Source organism: Pleuronectes platessa, chromosome 22 (genome assembly GCF_947347685.1).
Source record: "Pleuronectes platessa chromosome 22, fPlePla1.1, whole genome shotgun sequence".
Classification (NCBI taxonomy): domain Eukaryota; kingdom Metazoa; phylum Chordata; class Actinopteri; order Pleuronectiformes; family Pleuronectidae; genus Pleuronectes; species Pleuronectes platessa.
This window is the reverse complement of record NC_070647.1, coordinates 9858997-9875048: the sequence shown is the minus strand read 5'-3', so window position 1 is coordinate 9875048 and position 16052 is coordinate 9858997. Positions and strand designations below refer to the sequence as shown.

The 16052-nt window shown below is 41.9% G+C and overlaps 1 protein-coding gene across 5 annotated transcripts in view; it reads left to right on the top strand.

Moving 5' to 3' along the window:
- The window catches only part of cald1a (caldesmon 1a), a 51690-nt gene that overhangs the window by 12870 nt on the left and 22768 nt on the right, over positions 1-16052 (top strand). For 3 of the 5 annotated variants that reach the window (XR_008333792.1, XM_053414572.1, XM_053414569.1), the window contains exons 1-2: positions 10791-10947; positions 11933-12018. Coding sequence is in view for 4 of the 5 variants with exons in the window: in XM_053414572.1 (XP_053270547.1) it covers positions 11942-12018 (77 nt within the window). In the remaining variant the exon portion in view is untranslated. Of the gene's footprint in view, positions 1-2677; positions 2703-10790; positions 10948-11932; positions 12019-16052 lie in introns of those variants that run through there. The other 2 variants (XM_053414571.1, XM_053414570.1) reach the window with 2 other exon arrangements.

Here is a 16052-nt window from a genome sequence, read left to right as displayed (position 1 = left end):
TACAGCTTAGAGAAAGGTTTTAGTTCCTACACCTGACTGAAGCGTCTCAGCACATCCTCCATTAAAACTCCTTGTCCTGCATCAATTCATTGAGAGCAGGTCACGGCTGCATAAATACACAGAGAGGGAGAGGGAGAGTCATAGGATTAAAACAAATACCCCTGACTGTCTCTCGTGAAAAGGCTCTCTATTATCATACCTATTTCTCACTAGTGCATATATGCAGCCTGGGTCTTGTCTATGCGTTCCCTGCAGAATCCCTCATATTCTCCCTCAGTAAGACTGAGCTGAAAGCACCGTCAAGGGATCTGGACATCCACTGTGAGTAATAGACCCTCTCAGTCAGGGCATCGCTCGCCCACCCCCCACCACACCCACCCCTTAATCTCCTCCTATCTCTCTCCAGGAATGCAGCCCCTTATTTTGAAAAATACCTTGTCATGTAATACCCGTGAAAAGCCTTGCAGCGCACTTCAAAAAATTGGCCTTCTGCTGCATGATTTACCGACTTGTGTGTTAAAACAAGGCGAGAAAGATAAAGATTTATGGCATTTCGGTGAGATTTAAATAAATGTGTCCTCTGTGAAAGTGGTTTTCTTTGTGTTTACAGATTGGGTTCTGGTGAATGCGCAAAAAAGGCGAACTTGTGTCAGGGTTTGCACACAGCTGTCGTGTTTTCAGCAGTGTCTCAGTGTGTGGGGAGATTGCATCATGCTTTTTAGCCTCACTCTACCCTCATGCATGTTTCCATGTAAGGTATGATGGGAAGACGTCCTCTCATAGTGTGGTTTGAGCCAGCCACATAAATCACTCTGCCGTTTATATTCTTTTTTTTATCCGTCCAATTTTCTCTCCTTCTTTCACCTAAGTGTAATTTTTCTCCGGCCACAAAGAGCCGCATGTCCAACCCGACCAAAAATGTGGCTTTTACAGGAAGCATGTCACGAACGTTCAGCAGAACCATTTTCTTTGTTGCCTTAAAGAAACACATCAGGAACCTCTCAAGCTTTATGAGAAATATATTTTTATGTTCCACCTAATGTTTCAAGTATGTCATGTTACAGCCGGTGTACCAGAGGCTGCTGTGAGTCTGAATCATGCTAATCACGTATACTTTTACACATTTTTGTGTTCGAGCCTTGATGCATATCCTGTGTGACTTACTCTTATTAAAATTGTGCAAGTTTAAGATGTGGCCTGGGGGCCTTTCAGTCAGACTCACTGGCTTTTTGCTGTGATTGAAACTCAGATCTTTCAGCTACACGTTATAAGAACTCCACAGATTGAAAGAAAGCATGATTTTAAGCATCACAGAGGTCATGTCTGTCCTGCTCCCTCCTGTTTTTACCCTTTTCCATTCGATTCCGCTCCGTTGCCATCACCTGGATAAAGTGTTCCCTCGCTGCAGTGTCGGCAGTAGCAGTGCTTAGACTAAAACCCGTCATATATCAGCACTCTGGTTCCACTATAGTCTCCCTGGTCAGCTCTCTAGTAGCAGATTAATGTCCTGTTGAGGAGACACAGACTCCTGCCCAGGCCTCATTTACGCTGACAGAAGGCAGGTGTCAAGACGGGTTTGTCCTTAAGGAACAAGAGGAGACTGCTCTTCCCCTGGAAATGGAACAAGAGAAGGATGAGGCAGGGGTTGTCACATGTTCGTGTGTTCAGTCTAGAAATTGTGGTTTTAGCCTAGAACGAGAGAATAATTCTACTAATGCTGCAAAAGGTCTCAGAGATCATTGAATTACCCGGTATGAAGATGAGTTGTTTTTCTCAGTGCATTGAGATTGCTATGAGCTGTTTGGTCCGTGGCTTCATGCAGCAGCTGTCTGTCATTACTTATTTACAATCCTGTTTAATAGTCTTAAAAGATGCGACCGCAGAGACTGGGTGATGTTGTCCTTGCTTACTCAACATAACTCAATGCTGTGTTTTTAGGGGAGTTCTTTAGAGGCGACCCATCAACAGGTTGTTTGACTTTTCGACACTTCGGTAATTAGCTTAATTTAGCTTTAAAAAAAACTGGGAAGAAGGAGACAAAGAACTTTGTAAAACCATACTTTTTTTTCCTTTTACCTCCAGGCAGAGTTAGGCTAGCTGTTGCTTAATTTACCTTCACATAGCTAAGTAGCTTAATTTAGCGTAAACAAAGTACAACCCACGTTAAACCACAGGTTGCTGTTTTTTATTGTTGCGTCATTGAAGAAAACTAATTAAGCTGTGTGTGTGTGTATTTTTTTGGCCTTTGAGCATAACTAGGATTACTGTCTTTAAGGTAAGCTAAGCTAATAACTTGAATCATTTCTCAACAAATAGTGTTTATCATTGCATTATCACTAAACATGAGAATCAGTTTTATTGTTTTAGTTTGTTTCCGTTACCAAGCGTAGCATAAATGTTAAAACTGTTTAAAATGTAAAACTGATACTTTAACATGTTCAGTGACATGTTCAGCTCGACAGTTTTGTACAGTCATGCTATTTATCGCTTTGGTGCTATATTTTGTTTCCTGTGATATGACACACCCACACAGAAACGTTTTTTTGCAGTGCTGCAGTGGCAGGAGAATGTCAGAGCCGCTCCATATAGCGAGGGGGGCTGGATAAACAAACTGTTTCTAACTTAAGCAGAGGACTGTGGTGTTTGAGACGGCTGCTTTTTCACCAAGAGGAATGTTCCCTTCCAGAGGGCTCTGATACAGAGTACGTTGCCGAGACTTTTGTATAGAGCTCATATGCGAAAGTGAAGAAAGCTTTTGTGTGTTTAAAAATGAAATGTCAGCGCAGCGCAGAGATCGATGTGCCTCTCTTTCACGGCTCGTGGATCGTGTAGGTGGGTGCATTGTATGTGCATGTGTGTGCTCGTCCAACGGTGTTCACTGAGATGTCACGACAGGTCCACCATCACCATCAGTCATGCTGTTTTGAGAGGGAGCCAGCTCTCTGGCCACTGTGTAGTGAGTGTGAGAGCTCTATCTCACTGTGTACACAGCATGCAAGAAAACCTTCCTCCTTTTTTTTCTCTTTTTTCCCAGTTTGGTTACGGGAAAAGGCAGCATTTTTTCCTTCCATATTTGGTCATATGGAGCACCGCCAGGGAGCAGTAGCCTTTTGATGCCGTACAAACATCCCTATTTTGTGTGGGATTTGTACTTTTTGGAATGCCTTTTCTCCAATTCTGCCTGACTGTGGCTATAGCATCTGAACTTTTAAAAAGGGACACAAGCCTTTTAAAAGTTTAAGACTGGAGTGGAATTGTACTGGCTCTTGCTGCTCTCTCACAAAGCAGTTTTCCCTTTAACAGTTTTATTTATGATTATTATGTGGTAGGAATCCAACTCCTAATGCAAATATCCCTCTTAAAACCAATGTTTAAAAGTAAGACAGTGTTTTATAGCTGTCGTCTTCTTCAGCCAACTGCTGCATTAACTCCTTCTGGTTCCTTTTTTAATTCTGTAAATTGGATCAGCAGCTGGCAAATAAGAATGTATCCTCTTCTCCCAGTGGTGAACTGTGAAAGGCCTTAAGTGAGATTTTGAAAGTAGCTGAAGCTGGATTTATTCATATCTCTGCAAAAGTGAAATTTAAGAAGATATGTTTGCAGTGTAAATGGTGCTAAAAAGCTGCCTGTCAGAAACCTGTGAGCTTCAGATGATGGATATGGCATGTTAGGGTAATGTTTTTCTTGCAATTTAAGTGTGACTTCACTTCAGGCGTGAGGTTTAAGGACACATAAACACACGCTCAGCCTGAAGGGGGGCTCTTGCTGGTGAAGCGCAGGTGTTTGCAGCTTTCGCTCCACCGAAGAGAAAGGTCATAATACCCACAGATGTAGCGCAGCCTCAATTTTGAAGTTCCCATCCATGTGCGGGACCAGGGGAGGAGAAAAATATTAAAAGAAAAGTGAGTCATAGTCTAAATATACAACAGATGACAGCGTGCTCAAAGTATAGTAGGGCTATCTCACTGACAGTGGAAAATAAAACAAAGGATTCAAATATGCATCATAGTGAGTCATTTGTTTCTATCGGAGCAACATAAGAGTTTAGAAAGTATTAAGCTACAGCCTACTTCCTAAAAGTTGGTTTGTCAGTTTAAAAGATATTTTTAAGTATTTATTGGCATGGCATTCTTTAGAGGGGTTGTAGCTGCACGCAGTTCTCAAAAAGATCAAATTAAAAGGCTAATTGATATTTCTACAACAAAGTCCAACTCAACAAGAAACTCGAGGATTCAAACAACTAAACAGGTCTTTAACAATCCAATTTATTTCAAGGTTAACCTGAGAGCTCCCTAAATACGCTGCTAATAATACAGCGTAGTATAACGGGCCCATGCTGAATCAGGAAGAGGGTCTTTAAAGCAAGTCTATAGCTTTTACCAATTGCATCCTTTCGAGAACCGCAAAGGCCAAACTCAAATGAAATGGCTCGGTTAATGGAGGATTTTGTATTTGCCTCACCATCTTGCCCCGCCCTAACTGTCGCATCATTAGCTTCTTTTAGCAGCTACACTTACTGCAGCTCAGTCACACGCATAATTAACTTGTAAGCTTTGTCACCGGTGTACAATGAATTCAGGGATAAGTTGCCCTTATAGGGATGAACCTTTGTTTTACCTTCAAATAATTTTCGCTAACCTGTGTACATGCTCCCTCTGTTGGATGTATTTTAGTGATGTCGCATTCCCAGATTTCAGCTTTAACTACAAAAGCAGAACTCGGGTGGGCCATCTGTATCTGTGATTGTTGTTCATTTAGTTCTAAATCATTAAAGAGAATCATGTACAATTAAAACACTTTTCAAAACATTTTGTGTTGCACAGTTTAGATTCTGATAATTGCTGGTGAATTAATTATTAGTTTGATTGCACATGTGATCGGTTCAGTCACTGACTATGTGATGAATTCAGTGGTTTGTTAACCCAGCAGTGCAGACTCTAGCCTGCTAGCACCCTTTACAAAATAATACTTCTGAGGTATTCCATTCAGATTTCCTTTGCTGCGTTTGAGTGTGTGAACAGATAAACTCAGTCTGTCTGTCTCTGTGTATGATTCACACAGCACACAGAGATGTTACGGAATGTGAACCATTGTCTGGGAATGCAGGAGACTCCTTATTCTCCACCAAATGGAAACTTAGCATCTTTAACCTTCAGGTCTTTCCCTAAATTGATGGGAAATTTCCCCTGGCCTGTGTTTTTTTTGTATCTGATAGAGTCAGAGGGCAATTTAAGGGTGTGTGTGTGTATGATCGGCACATCTTAAGTCACTAATGACAATGCATCTGAGGCATTCAAGGTTCCAAGCCCACTTTTTTTCCTAAACCTCAAAACTGTTGGCACATTATCCCACTGCATATCAATTGTCGCAGTGGTATTAGCATCTCAGGTTTGCCTATGAATACCGTCTGCTCATGCTCGGTGAAATTTCCCTCATTCGAGCTGAAGTCACACTTTTAGAAATTTGTTTTGGGGGGAGTGTTAGTGGAAAGCAGATGGTATTGAGATTGAGTCGTGCTCTGATGCAGTTGGCCTCCTCATATCTTGCCCAGAATATATAGTTGCAGCTGAAGACCGGGGCTTTGACAACAGAGGCCATTGTGGTTGATATTCACCCTGCGGCATGCAGATGCAGACTCAGACAAATGCAGAAAGAAGCTTGGCTGCTTGGATACGGCTAAATCCTATAAAATTCAAACCCAGCACTAAGTGTTGGTCATAGCCAAGCAATCCCGTCTCTCTTCAGATTGTAGCTGAACACATAGCGTGCAGCTGTTGGCTATGCTGCTGCATTGTGGTCAAAGAAGGAAAAAAATCTGTTAGAAAAGGGTGAAAGAGAAAGACAAGTAAACTGTATGATTTAGGATTTACTTCATGGAAAGAATATTTGCTGCTTCATTTTCCAACCTATTTTGCTAAATTCAAAACCTTTTATCAAATTCTTTCTTCATTGGTTGGTGTATATTGTTTGTTCCTCCTCAATGTGACTTGCCTCTGTTTACAATTTTCTTAGCGTTTCTTGCAGTGGTAAGATTGACAGGACCTTTGTTCTATTAGAAGACGCAACTTTTAGTTGAATTTTGCGATCAGAAAGATATGAACAGGTTGAATAATTGATTTTTAAAAATGTTTAATTAAAAAGTGCATGGTGGTGGTCAATTTTTATAATAATCAGTCAGGCTCTGAAAGGCAGGCAGAGAAAGTGACTAGAGATGAGAGATGAAGCTGAGCGAGGGACAAGCAAAGATGGGAAGGAAGAGAGAAACTCTTGACCTTGTTCGGCTAAAAACCTCTAGTGAATTTATGAATGCTCATCCACGGCCGCTGTGCAACCTGGGCCTGTAAACGTGTTAATGCTGCCGAGGCCTGGAGACACATAGCACAGAAACCCACAACCACAAGGCCAGCTCTCCAAACACAGTTGGTGATGGCTATCACACATGTACACACATTTACCGTACCATAAACACACATTTAGTACGAGCTGTGGTCTTGCATATATGCAGTATTAGAGTTGTGAAAGTATGCACTTGCATTCCGACACAAAGAAGAGCTTGCAATCTTCAAGTAAAGTCGTTAACACATCCAAATGTACATTTACATAAAAACACACATTTAAAAATGTGAATCCTGTTTGTTGAATAGCATTTCTAATGATGTGCACACCCCCACACACAGTCTGAACATATAAATTTAAACGCCCTGTCAGCCTACTCTCAGGAGACTCTTTACCCCCGCAGAAAACGTAAGGTTTACCCAACGCAAACTGTCCCCAGAGCCTCTGCCAAAACAGCTGTTAATGTGTGCTACCTACAGGCATGCAGTATCTCTCTCTCTTCATTCCTCTGTTCCTCCCTGCTTTACTGCACAAGCTTTATCTGTGTGATAAAATAATCATAAAATGATGGTTCTTACTTTGCCAAAACACATTGCCCATCTATCTTTGCTTAGATAGAAGAAATATACCTCGGCCTCTATCTCTTTTCCCACAGGAGTGAGTCTCCTTTACCTCTCATTTAGTGTGTGTGTACAAAATGTGTGTCCAACTCCTCTGAAGTTAACATCCCGCACTCCCATAAATGGTCAACTTGCTGTAGGTTGTCCTATGGAGGAATGTTGTGATGATTGAACTCAAGGGAGATTTGCTCACATGTCCACTGCACAATTCACATTAATGTCTCCCTCCCTGGTTTCCAGTCTCCTAGATTTGACATTGAAAGGTTATAGAAATATAGATACATGAAACATGGATGCAAACAACACAAACATTGAGCCTTGCAAATGCTTTGGAGGAAGGAAATGTATTCAGCCCTTAAGGACACACACAATGCATTGTTCGAGAATGTAAACGTAAGGTGTTTCTCAGAAAATATTTTTTCTTGAAAAAAAAAAGATGTCAGATTCAGACAGAGAAGATTTGTGGTAATTATTTCTATGTGAATGACGGGTGAATCATGCTCGCCGACTGACCTATGAAAGCATTTGAAGAGAGGCAATCCTGCTGTCACCGTATAAGCCTCAAATGTGCCTAGAGGGGGAATTGTATTTCCCGACCTAAATTTTTTGTCTGGGTTACATATAATATATAAGAGGTGAATAGAGCTTATGGCAAAATACTGAAATCCTGTACCTTGTTAAAACTTTCTTTTCACATGTTCTCCACAGTCTTATTTTAGGCTTCCGAATACAGCCATTTCTATATTATCTCAGAGATATTTATACGTTATCTTGTCACAACATATTTCACGATAGCACCTCTATTTCTATTACTGTTTGGTAAAAGAGTGGAAGAGGCTCATGAGGTCTTCAACATACCAACCACAGGTGGGCAAAATATTCACTTCCCTTGATGTAAACGCTTTGAAATCCAGCCATTGTGCCAGTGGTGCTTTCACATTCCAGATTACTGGGATACTTCTCTTCACCTGGACACCTGCACAGCTGCAAGTACATAGCTGCTGGATGTTTAACCTTTCCTCTGAGCTCTAGACTAACAGTGTGTTCCCCTGGAAACCAAGAGGAGAGCAACAGACAGTGTTGTGCTTTTATTTGCTTGCTCTGTAAACCCATTGCTAACTAGAATGGCACACAGCCGAAAACATACCTCTGCCAAGACCTATATTTTCCGCAAAATTACGTAGATATCAGTCTTTTAAATATGCCCAATTTATTTTTCCTCGGGATCATCCCTCCTAGTATAAAGTCCTTAGGAATCCAGGAGAAGTCAATGTGAGAACACAACAGGGGATCCTCACTGGATTCACCGAGAGCGAGTGGGGGGGGGGGGTTGATGGTGCTCCTAAAATGTGACGGTTGCGGAAAAAAATATCTCTTTGAAATAGCAACACATAAAAGACACAGAAAAATATGTCAAGAGAGTAACTGGTGATAAGAGCTGACACCAGTGTTCATCACGTGATCTCTGCAGCGGAGTTTGTTCGTCACTTCCTGCCTCTGCCAGCTGCACCCAGCGGCTCCACCTCTTTCCTGAATAATGATGCCGTTGTGAACATGTCTGTGCAGAGAACCTCCTGCTGTGTTGGGCATGTGTGAAAGGCAACTGTGGGTAAACTCTCTAGACAATTCTTCCAATTTTACCCGCAGGTCATGTCTGAAAACTGCTTATGTGACTTGTGAGTAATTCAGCCATGAACAGATGTAACAAGTCACCATTGTTCCTATTATTTACCTAACAGCTGGCAAACACAATCAATTTTTTACTTGTTTATCTTAGCATGAATGCATTTTACTCAAAAACCAAAGAGTCACTGCAGACACGATTCAAGAGGAGCTTATTATAACTGGCCTTGTGAATGAGTAATTTGGAGGCCCTTTCAAGTCGCCTCAGCTAAAATCAGAGGTTTCATAGGAGCATTCCTCGCATAGCTCTGTAGCCATAATGTAGAGATTAATGTGTTTGTCTAAAGGCTGTGAGGCGATCGCAGCTCACACTATCACTGTAACAAATCTGACCAACGAGCTGCAGCATTCTCACAGAATGCTAAGCCACCGTAAGGAACATTTCACCAAAGCCAAAAATAGATGCACTGCTGGCTCATACCTGCTCCTCAGCCCAACTCCCAGACTTCTGCTTAATCTACTCTCTGACTCATTTGGCTGATAAAGTCCTTGTGTTTTGCTGCTTTTAATTCAAGTCTCTGTGGGAAGATAGTGGCATTATAAGGTGGTTTAATCCCAGGATAATATCAACTTGGCTTTTAGGGCTTTTTTAGTGGCAGGCACTTAGACACTGGGTTCGGTGCCAGGGTCTGGCAGTCTCGACAGGTAGTAATTTGACTGGTAAATGTGTCATTATAGCCGCTGTGGAAGGTTGGGCAGACGGGGAAAGAGAAACAGTGGGAGGGGAGGAAAATAAGAGCGAGACTGTGTAAGAAAGAAGTTTGTCGGATGGAGATAAATGATGGAGTGACTGGGCAAATGAAGCAAAGTGAGGAAGAAGAGGGTGCAGTGGACAGGCTAAGACAGGCCGACCTTGTAAAAAAGTCTGAAAATGTTACAAACCTGTGACTCGAGCTTGCTCAACTTTATGGAATGCTGTCTTTCTCTTCATTCTGACTCTGTTCGCTTTTGCAAAGTGTGGGTGGTCCCGCCCCCGACGTACAGTTCGGTAGTACATCTTACCGAGGGTCTTTTCTGCTGCTGCTCTGTATGGCGCTGCCCCGTGTTGAGACGAGACAATGTGGCTATGCTGCATTCAGCTCTTTTCCAACATCATAAATCTGTTTGAAAACGTAATTATTTTAGGGTTATTATTCACATAAAACCTTGAATATATATGATCAAGTGATTATTTTGTTGACAAACCTTTTATTTTAATTTACTTTGTGATCATTCTCTAAGTGTAAATAATGGGTCTTTAAAGTGAGCTATAACAAACTTTTGTGTAAAGTTAAACAGCAAATGAAAGATTAGCCCTCTCAGCCGCATAAATCCTGCATTATCTGCAACAATAACTCTACATTTATATGCCGCTGTGCTTGCATTACTAATAACTTTGTCTCCCTTGGCGTCGCCGGTTCTCGGAAGTGTGTGATTAGACTGATGATGTTTGGAGGCCTCGTCGGTTGTCGTTACTGCTCTCGTTTTGTCTTAATTAGGGTTTTATGAAAAGCCCCAGATCCATGGGGCAGTTGCCACCCTCATCATCCACCACCAACCACTCCAAGCTCGCCAGTTTCACCAATGAGACTGAGCACGCATCTAACCACAGAGTGGATTTTTGTGGTATTTAAAATATCTTCTCCCCCGCTCTTGCTGTATTTTACAGTGTAATAGCAGGGGGAGGCAAGCCTGTGTTTTCTGTACGGGTGCATGGGGGGAGGAGACTGGGTGAGAAGATGCGGTGGGGAGGGCGAGGGTTAGCAGGATCCCTCGGAGTCATGCTTCCTTGTCGCATTTCCCTCCTGTGTGTGTTTCCTGCCCATGTGTACAGACCTGTGTGTCCTCTGTAGTACAAGCGGGAATACATGCACACCTATGGGTGCATGCACACGTATGCATGTCTTTGCATAAAGATTAACACTTTGGCCTCTCCCCTATGAGGGGGGAATCCAGACAGTAAACATGCTTATTACACACAGGAAACTGGGCTCAGGAGTCGAGTCATGTCCTGGTACAGAGTTTAGCCAAGCTCTGACATGTCGATAAACAACACAGGAAAAGTTAGCGGCAGAGATAGGGGGAGAAAGAGAGACGGGACCGAGGGGGGAGGGAGTGAGGGAAAAAAGGAAGGAGGTGACTGAGGGATGGAGGGAGGGACGACTTGCAGGGAGGGCAAGGAACAAGTATTTGCCTTTTTTCGTCAGCTGAGGCTGGACTGTTGGAGACGACTACTAGAAGTTGTTGCTTTGTGTCTCTGCTTGGAGAAGACATTGTAGGCAGCTGGTATGGTGTGAAGGGGAAGACATTGTGTAAAGGAAAATTCAAGGTATGGCAGCCACTCTCACTTCTTTGTTACACATTTGTCCTACAGCACCTTTAAGCATCCTGTTTTCTGCCTCTGCTTTCTTCTTCAAGTGTATCACAACAAAGTGTTGAGTAGTGAAACATGACTTAGTTCAGTTCTGTCTTTTTATTCAGCAAGGTGTCACCCTGCTTTGTCTTTTACCTTCCTCTGCTCAGCTTGTGGCCTGTGTGTGTTTGCTCAGCTCCTGTGTACAGTGGATGCTGCCGGTGGTTTAGCTGTGATCGTAGATGTATGATGGGAGCCTCAGCAGCTCCTGGGTGGTCTCTGTCCTCACAGCATAGCCAGTCACGTACCCTAGCGTGATATTTTTAGTGAGAGCTGTTCTTAACTGATTGAGTTAACATCCTGTCTTGGCTTCTCCTTCCTCTCTTTTGTCTGTCTCTTCTTTCTTTCATTTTTCCAACAAAGTTTATTGGCATTCATTCCAGACAGTTTTGGTCACCTTATTTAGGACTGTTCATTAAGAGATATACCTACACACCTCTGGGCAGTACCATGTGTAGTCGGTTATTCTTTGGATTTCAACCATGGTTGGTTTGGTGACACTGGTGGCCTGGTAACAAATAAGGGAAACTGCTGTTTAATATGACAGCAAACAATATAATCAGTAAACAGTGAAGTAAACAGATGATTTTAATGAGGTCAAAGTAAAAATTGACAATGCTTGATTGCATTTGTATATTTGAAGCAGTCCACCAATCTACCAATAGAAATAATACATAGAGAGGTAATTACTTGATGTATATACTTTAAATCAACATGGCTGTGAAAATGCCGACCATAAATATTTTGTATCTATCGACATTTTTAAAGATATCTGTTAACCGGGAAAAAAACAGGTTTTTATATGACTGGTTAACCAGTATGCCTGCCCTCTAAAAACTGTCCAGCCTCCTGAAATTGAGTAAATTAACATGTGTTTGTGTTCGATGATGTCATCCCACAGGGCACAATCATGGAGGAAATGGACTTTGAGCAGCGCCGGGAGCTGAGGAGGCAGAAGCGGGAAGAGATGCGCCTGGAAGCCGAAAGGTAAGACCCATTTAGTTGTCTTTCACTTATGTCTACAGATGCGTGCTCCGGGATTTCTTGCAAAGCAGAAAGTGTTTAAACAGTGAGCCCTCCACAGTGGCCTTATTTGTAGCTGGAGCCACAAAGGTTCGGCTGTCCAGAGGGGGCGAAGTAACTGTCATTTATAATCGTGCGGCCGAGGTTGTGTAATGAAGCTCTGGATGTCAGTTCACAGCGTACCTCCTCTGAAGTTCTTGCCAAGGTGGAAAAATGGGCAGCTAGCTTTAATAGCTTGCTCCCTCCTCTCGGTCTTTAAAGAAATCGCTCAGCAAATAATAAACTCTGAAGGGAAGAAAAAAAGGCCTGATAAGAAATCTGATAAGCAATGTGATGACCTTTAAGTGGGAATGTTCAATCATGCCCTCCCTCCCTCTTTCCAATTTTCTCTCCCAGATACCGGGGCTTTGTGAACCCCTTTGGATTCAATGGAAGAAATTGATTAAACTAAAGTTCATTTCAGTAAATTGAGTGGTAACACGCCAAGTACGGTAATCAAAAATAGTACCAAAAAAGGGAGGGGTTTTTATGTGGGAACTTGATACATATGGTGCCAAGGAGGCTTTTTTATTGGGCCTTTTCACAAAAGCCTCTTCATCCACGGTGCAGCCCTTGCAATTAAGAATGAGGTTGATGTGGAGTCAGATACTGACCAAGGTCACTCGCCTTTTTGATGCATCTTGTGAGAAGTGTTTTATTACAGACAGTTACTTCATCGCTGATGAAATTAAAGTCAGATCACTGCTGAATTCCTAGATGATAATCATTTTTTAGGACACAAAGAAAAAGCCCTTTCCCTAATATTATATAGCATTTTTCATATACATTTGTCTCTAATAATGGAGGTATGCTTGGTAATGATTCAGGATTCAGGTTAACCCATTCTTTATTCATAGAATTATTTCAAATGTACAACATTGTCTTTACAGACAAATTTAACTTACTGAAAACTGTTGGTAAGAATGATAAAAAGAAAGAGAATAGAGCCAGTATGTCCATATTTCTGATATTAACGCTCAATCATTGTCGACATGTAACATGACATTTTGGTCCCCTTGTTCATGTCATATTTTGTAACAGTTGCTTATTTACACATCTAGCAGCAGCATATTCATTAATTTGGTGTCATGTTTCAGGAAACCTGGCAAATAGTTGTTCTCCTTTTTGTTCACCACCAACTCTAGAGATAATATCTAGCTCTTGAGCTTCTAAAGGTTTTGTGATGTTCATTGACTTTGTCCGTCTGTCGTTTGGATGCCAAGCAGGGAGTGCACTGTGGGTTTAACAAAGCCTTGTCGCTGAAAACAGCTTCCGGGTAGAGCCTGGAAAAGTTATTGATGATAACAGCATTTTTGGGCTGACAAACCTAAAACAATGAGCTGAAAGGTCCTGAATAGTTGCGAAGAGCTCAGGCTGTAGGGAGTGGAGTATTGGTCTGACTAATCCTTATTGGATGTGTGGTTAATAAAAAATAGTATGTCTAACCCAACATGGAGGGACGTGGTGTTCTGCACGGAACTATGAAAAAAAAAAAAATCAATGACTGGTAAATGCAAAGAAGTACGCTCAAGCCCAAAGTGTTGCTCCTGGACGAAATAAGGCCTGTGCCAAATCTGTTATCTTAGTGTTTCTTCTTCTTCTTTACCTTTTTTATGGCAGTGTTGTCACATTTTTCTTAGCAGCAACACCTCTTGTTCAGGAGAAGATACTGCACAGAGTGACCGTAACCTAAGAGCGAGTAAGAAGGGGAAAGGCATCGCGTTGACGTCTCATTTCAAGTGCACAATGACCAACCAGTCAAGCATAACCATAGCTTCGAGCTAAAGCCTTTTGCACCATGAGACAACTTCCCAGAACCATTGAAAAGCAAGAACCAGTCAATTAAAAATATCCGTACCAGTTATGCAATGTTCTTCTTCTTGGCATATTGTAGTTTTTATCTATTTTTAACTTTTCAGACTTATATCCCAGACGCACTTTAAATAGCTGATTGTAGTGGACGGTAATGCTGTTGTTACATTTCCTTCATACAACCCTCATGAACCCCCTGCTGCTACAATTATTTATGCAGTTTTGGAATGTTTATGTACATGGAGAAGATGGAATTTGGCAGAAGATGTAGACTAAGAAGATTCGATATGAGGCCTGACCGACTGATAGACAAAATGGACCAATGAACAAACAAGAGTTTTGATTTGTGAGCATCTTCGACGTTTACATTTTAAGCTTGGCAGGAGTTTGCTCATGTTTATTTGGTCAGAGCAGCAATAATGTCAGCTGGCAGGCGACTTGCTGCTGATGCTATTGACAAAAGATTGCATCTCGACATTGTTTCCCTTTCTGCCAATATATTGAGACAATCAATACTGACATGCCCCTCTTGGTCAGACTAGTCAAAACCACATGTCGTATCAATGGCCGGCTTCCATTCAACCATCACTGAACAGGCTGTGAGAAGCCAGAGAGCGCAGGGAGAGTGTGGGCCCATATAATAACTGCTGCAGGAATGCCAAATTCCTGGCTATTATAAGTGTTTACTGGCCAGGTCTCCATGAGCTGTTTCCTACATGCTGGGACACTGAGATTGTCTTTGTGTGTGTGCGCGTGCGTGCATTCATCTGTGTCTGTCTCCTTTTTGTTATTTCTTCAGGAGCTGGGCATAAACACTGACCTTGTCAGGACCAGTAGACCTCATGGGGACCACGGCTCGGTCCTAATGAAACTAAATAAAGTGTCCGAGGTTCTGGTGAAAGTGAGGGTATACGGTTTTGGTTACACTATCCACAATTAATGTAAATCGATGCCAAATCCTAACACGAATAGCTGCACAAACCTGTGTCTGTGTTTTTCTGTCTTTTTTTTTGTGAGTTGTTTTTGTGTCTCAGTCTGTGAGACTATGCTCATGTCTGTGTGGGCTGTGCATGTGCTTTGGACTTTGGATGAGCGTGTGCATGCAGTTAAGCTTGCGGATATTCACATTAGTGTGCATGTGTGTCTGGATCAGCACCAGGTGATGATGGCTTGACAAGCTCCCTTCACTTTTCAAGTGTCTGTGGGTGTGTGTGTGCATGTGTGTGTGTGCGTGTGTGCATGTGTCTGGTTTTCTGTCTCACATCACTGTCAGTTATTGTTGTAAGAAAGTTACCATTGACATTGAGGTGCGCAATTGGCCTCAATATCCCTGATAGTTGTATTTTTTAAAGTCACACAGACCTTTTCCTGCTCTACTAAGGTTTCTCACACTCATGTTCTTCAATTACCCAGTACGTGCTGCTCATCAGTGCTTTAGTATGTTTCTGTTCACTGAAACACACACTCACTGACATGGGAATGTCTTTCTTTTTTCCCATCTTTTTTTCCAAAGTGAGCACATGGATGGGGAATTTTCCCAGTCAATTCACTGACCAAAGGGTATTTATGTCAGCCAAAAAATGTCTTCTGTTACAGTGATGGATCGTATAATTTACTTTAAAAGAAATAAGCTGTTGATACTCTCTTTAAAAAGGAGCAAGAACACTTGTGCTTGTCCCAGACTTGGCTGCAACAGAATACTTACACATTGTTCATATATCGATGATACTGTATTCTTTATAGGCACAAAGGCCTGTTCACAGTCTTATTCTGAGCTAAGGTAAACAGCTGCAGGCTTTTTATATTTGTCATGCCGAAATAAGAGTGACTTAGGTCTCCTCATCTTAGTCCCACCTAGAAGGGGAATAAGCTTATTTCCCCAAATTTCTGGCTTTTGTCTGATGTGCAGCTATAGGAACATGACATCAGAGTATATGCCCTAACTTATTTTGTCAGTCTTGATGCTGACACGTACCTTTTCCGACACCATGTTGTGAAGATCATTGAACTTCAAGGCGTTGATGCGTTAATAGCCATGAACGTTTCTGTACTTATAGTTTTTAACTGCTCGGGAACAACGTGCAACAGTGATATATTTTTTTACTTTGCATCGTGCAAGATGCAAGTGATCTTAAATTGCAAGTGAT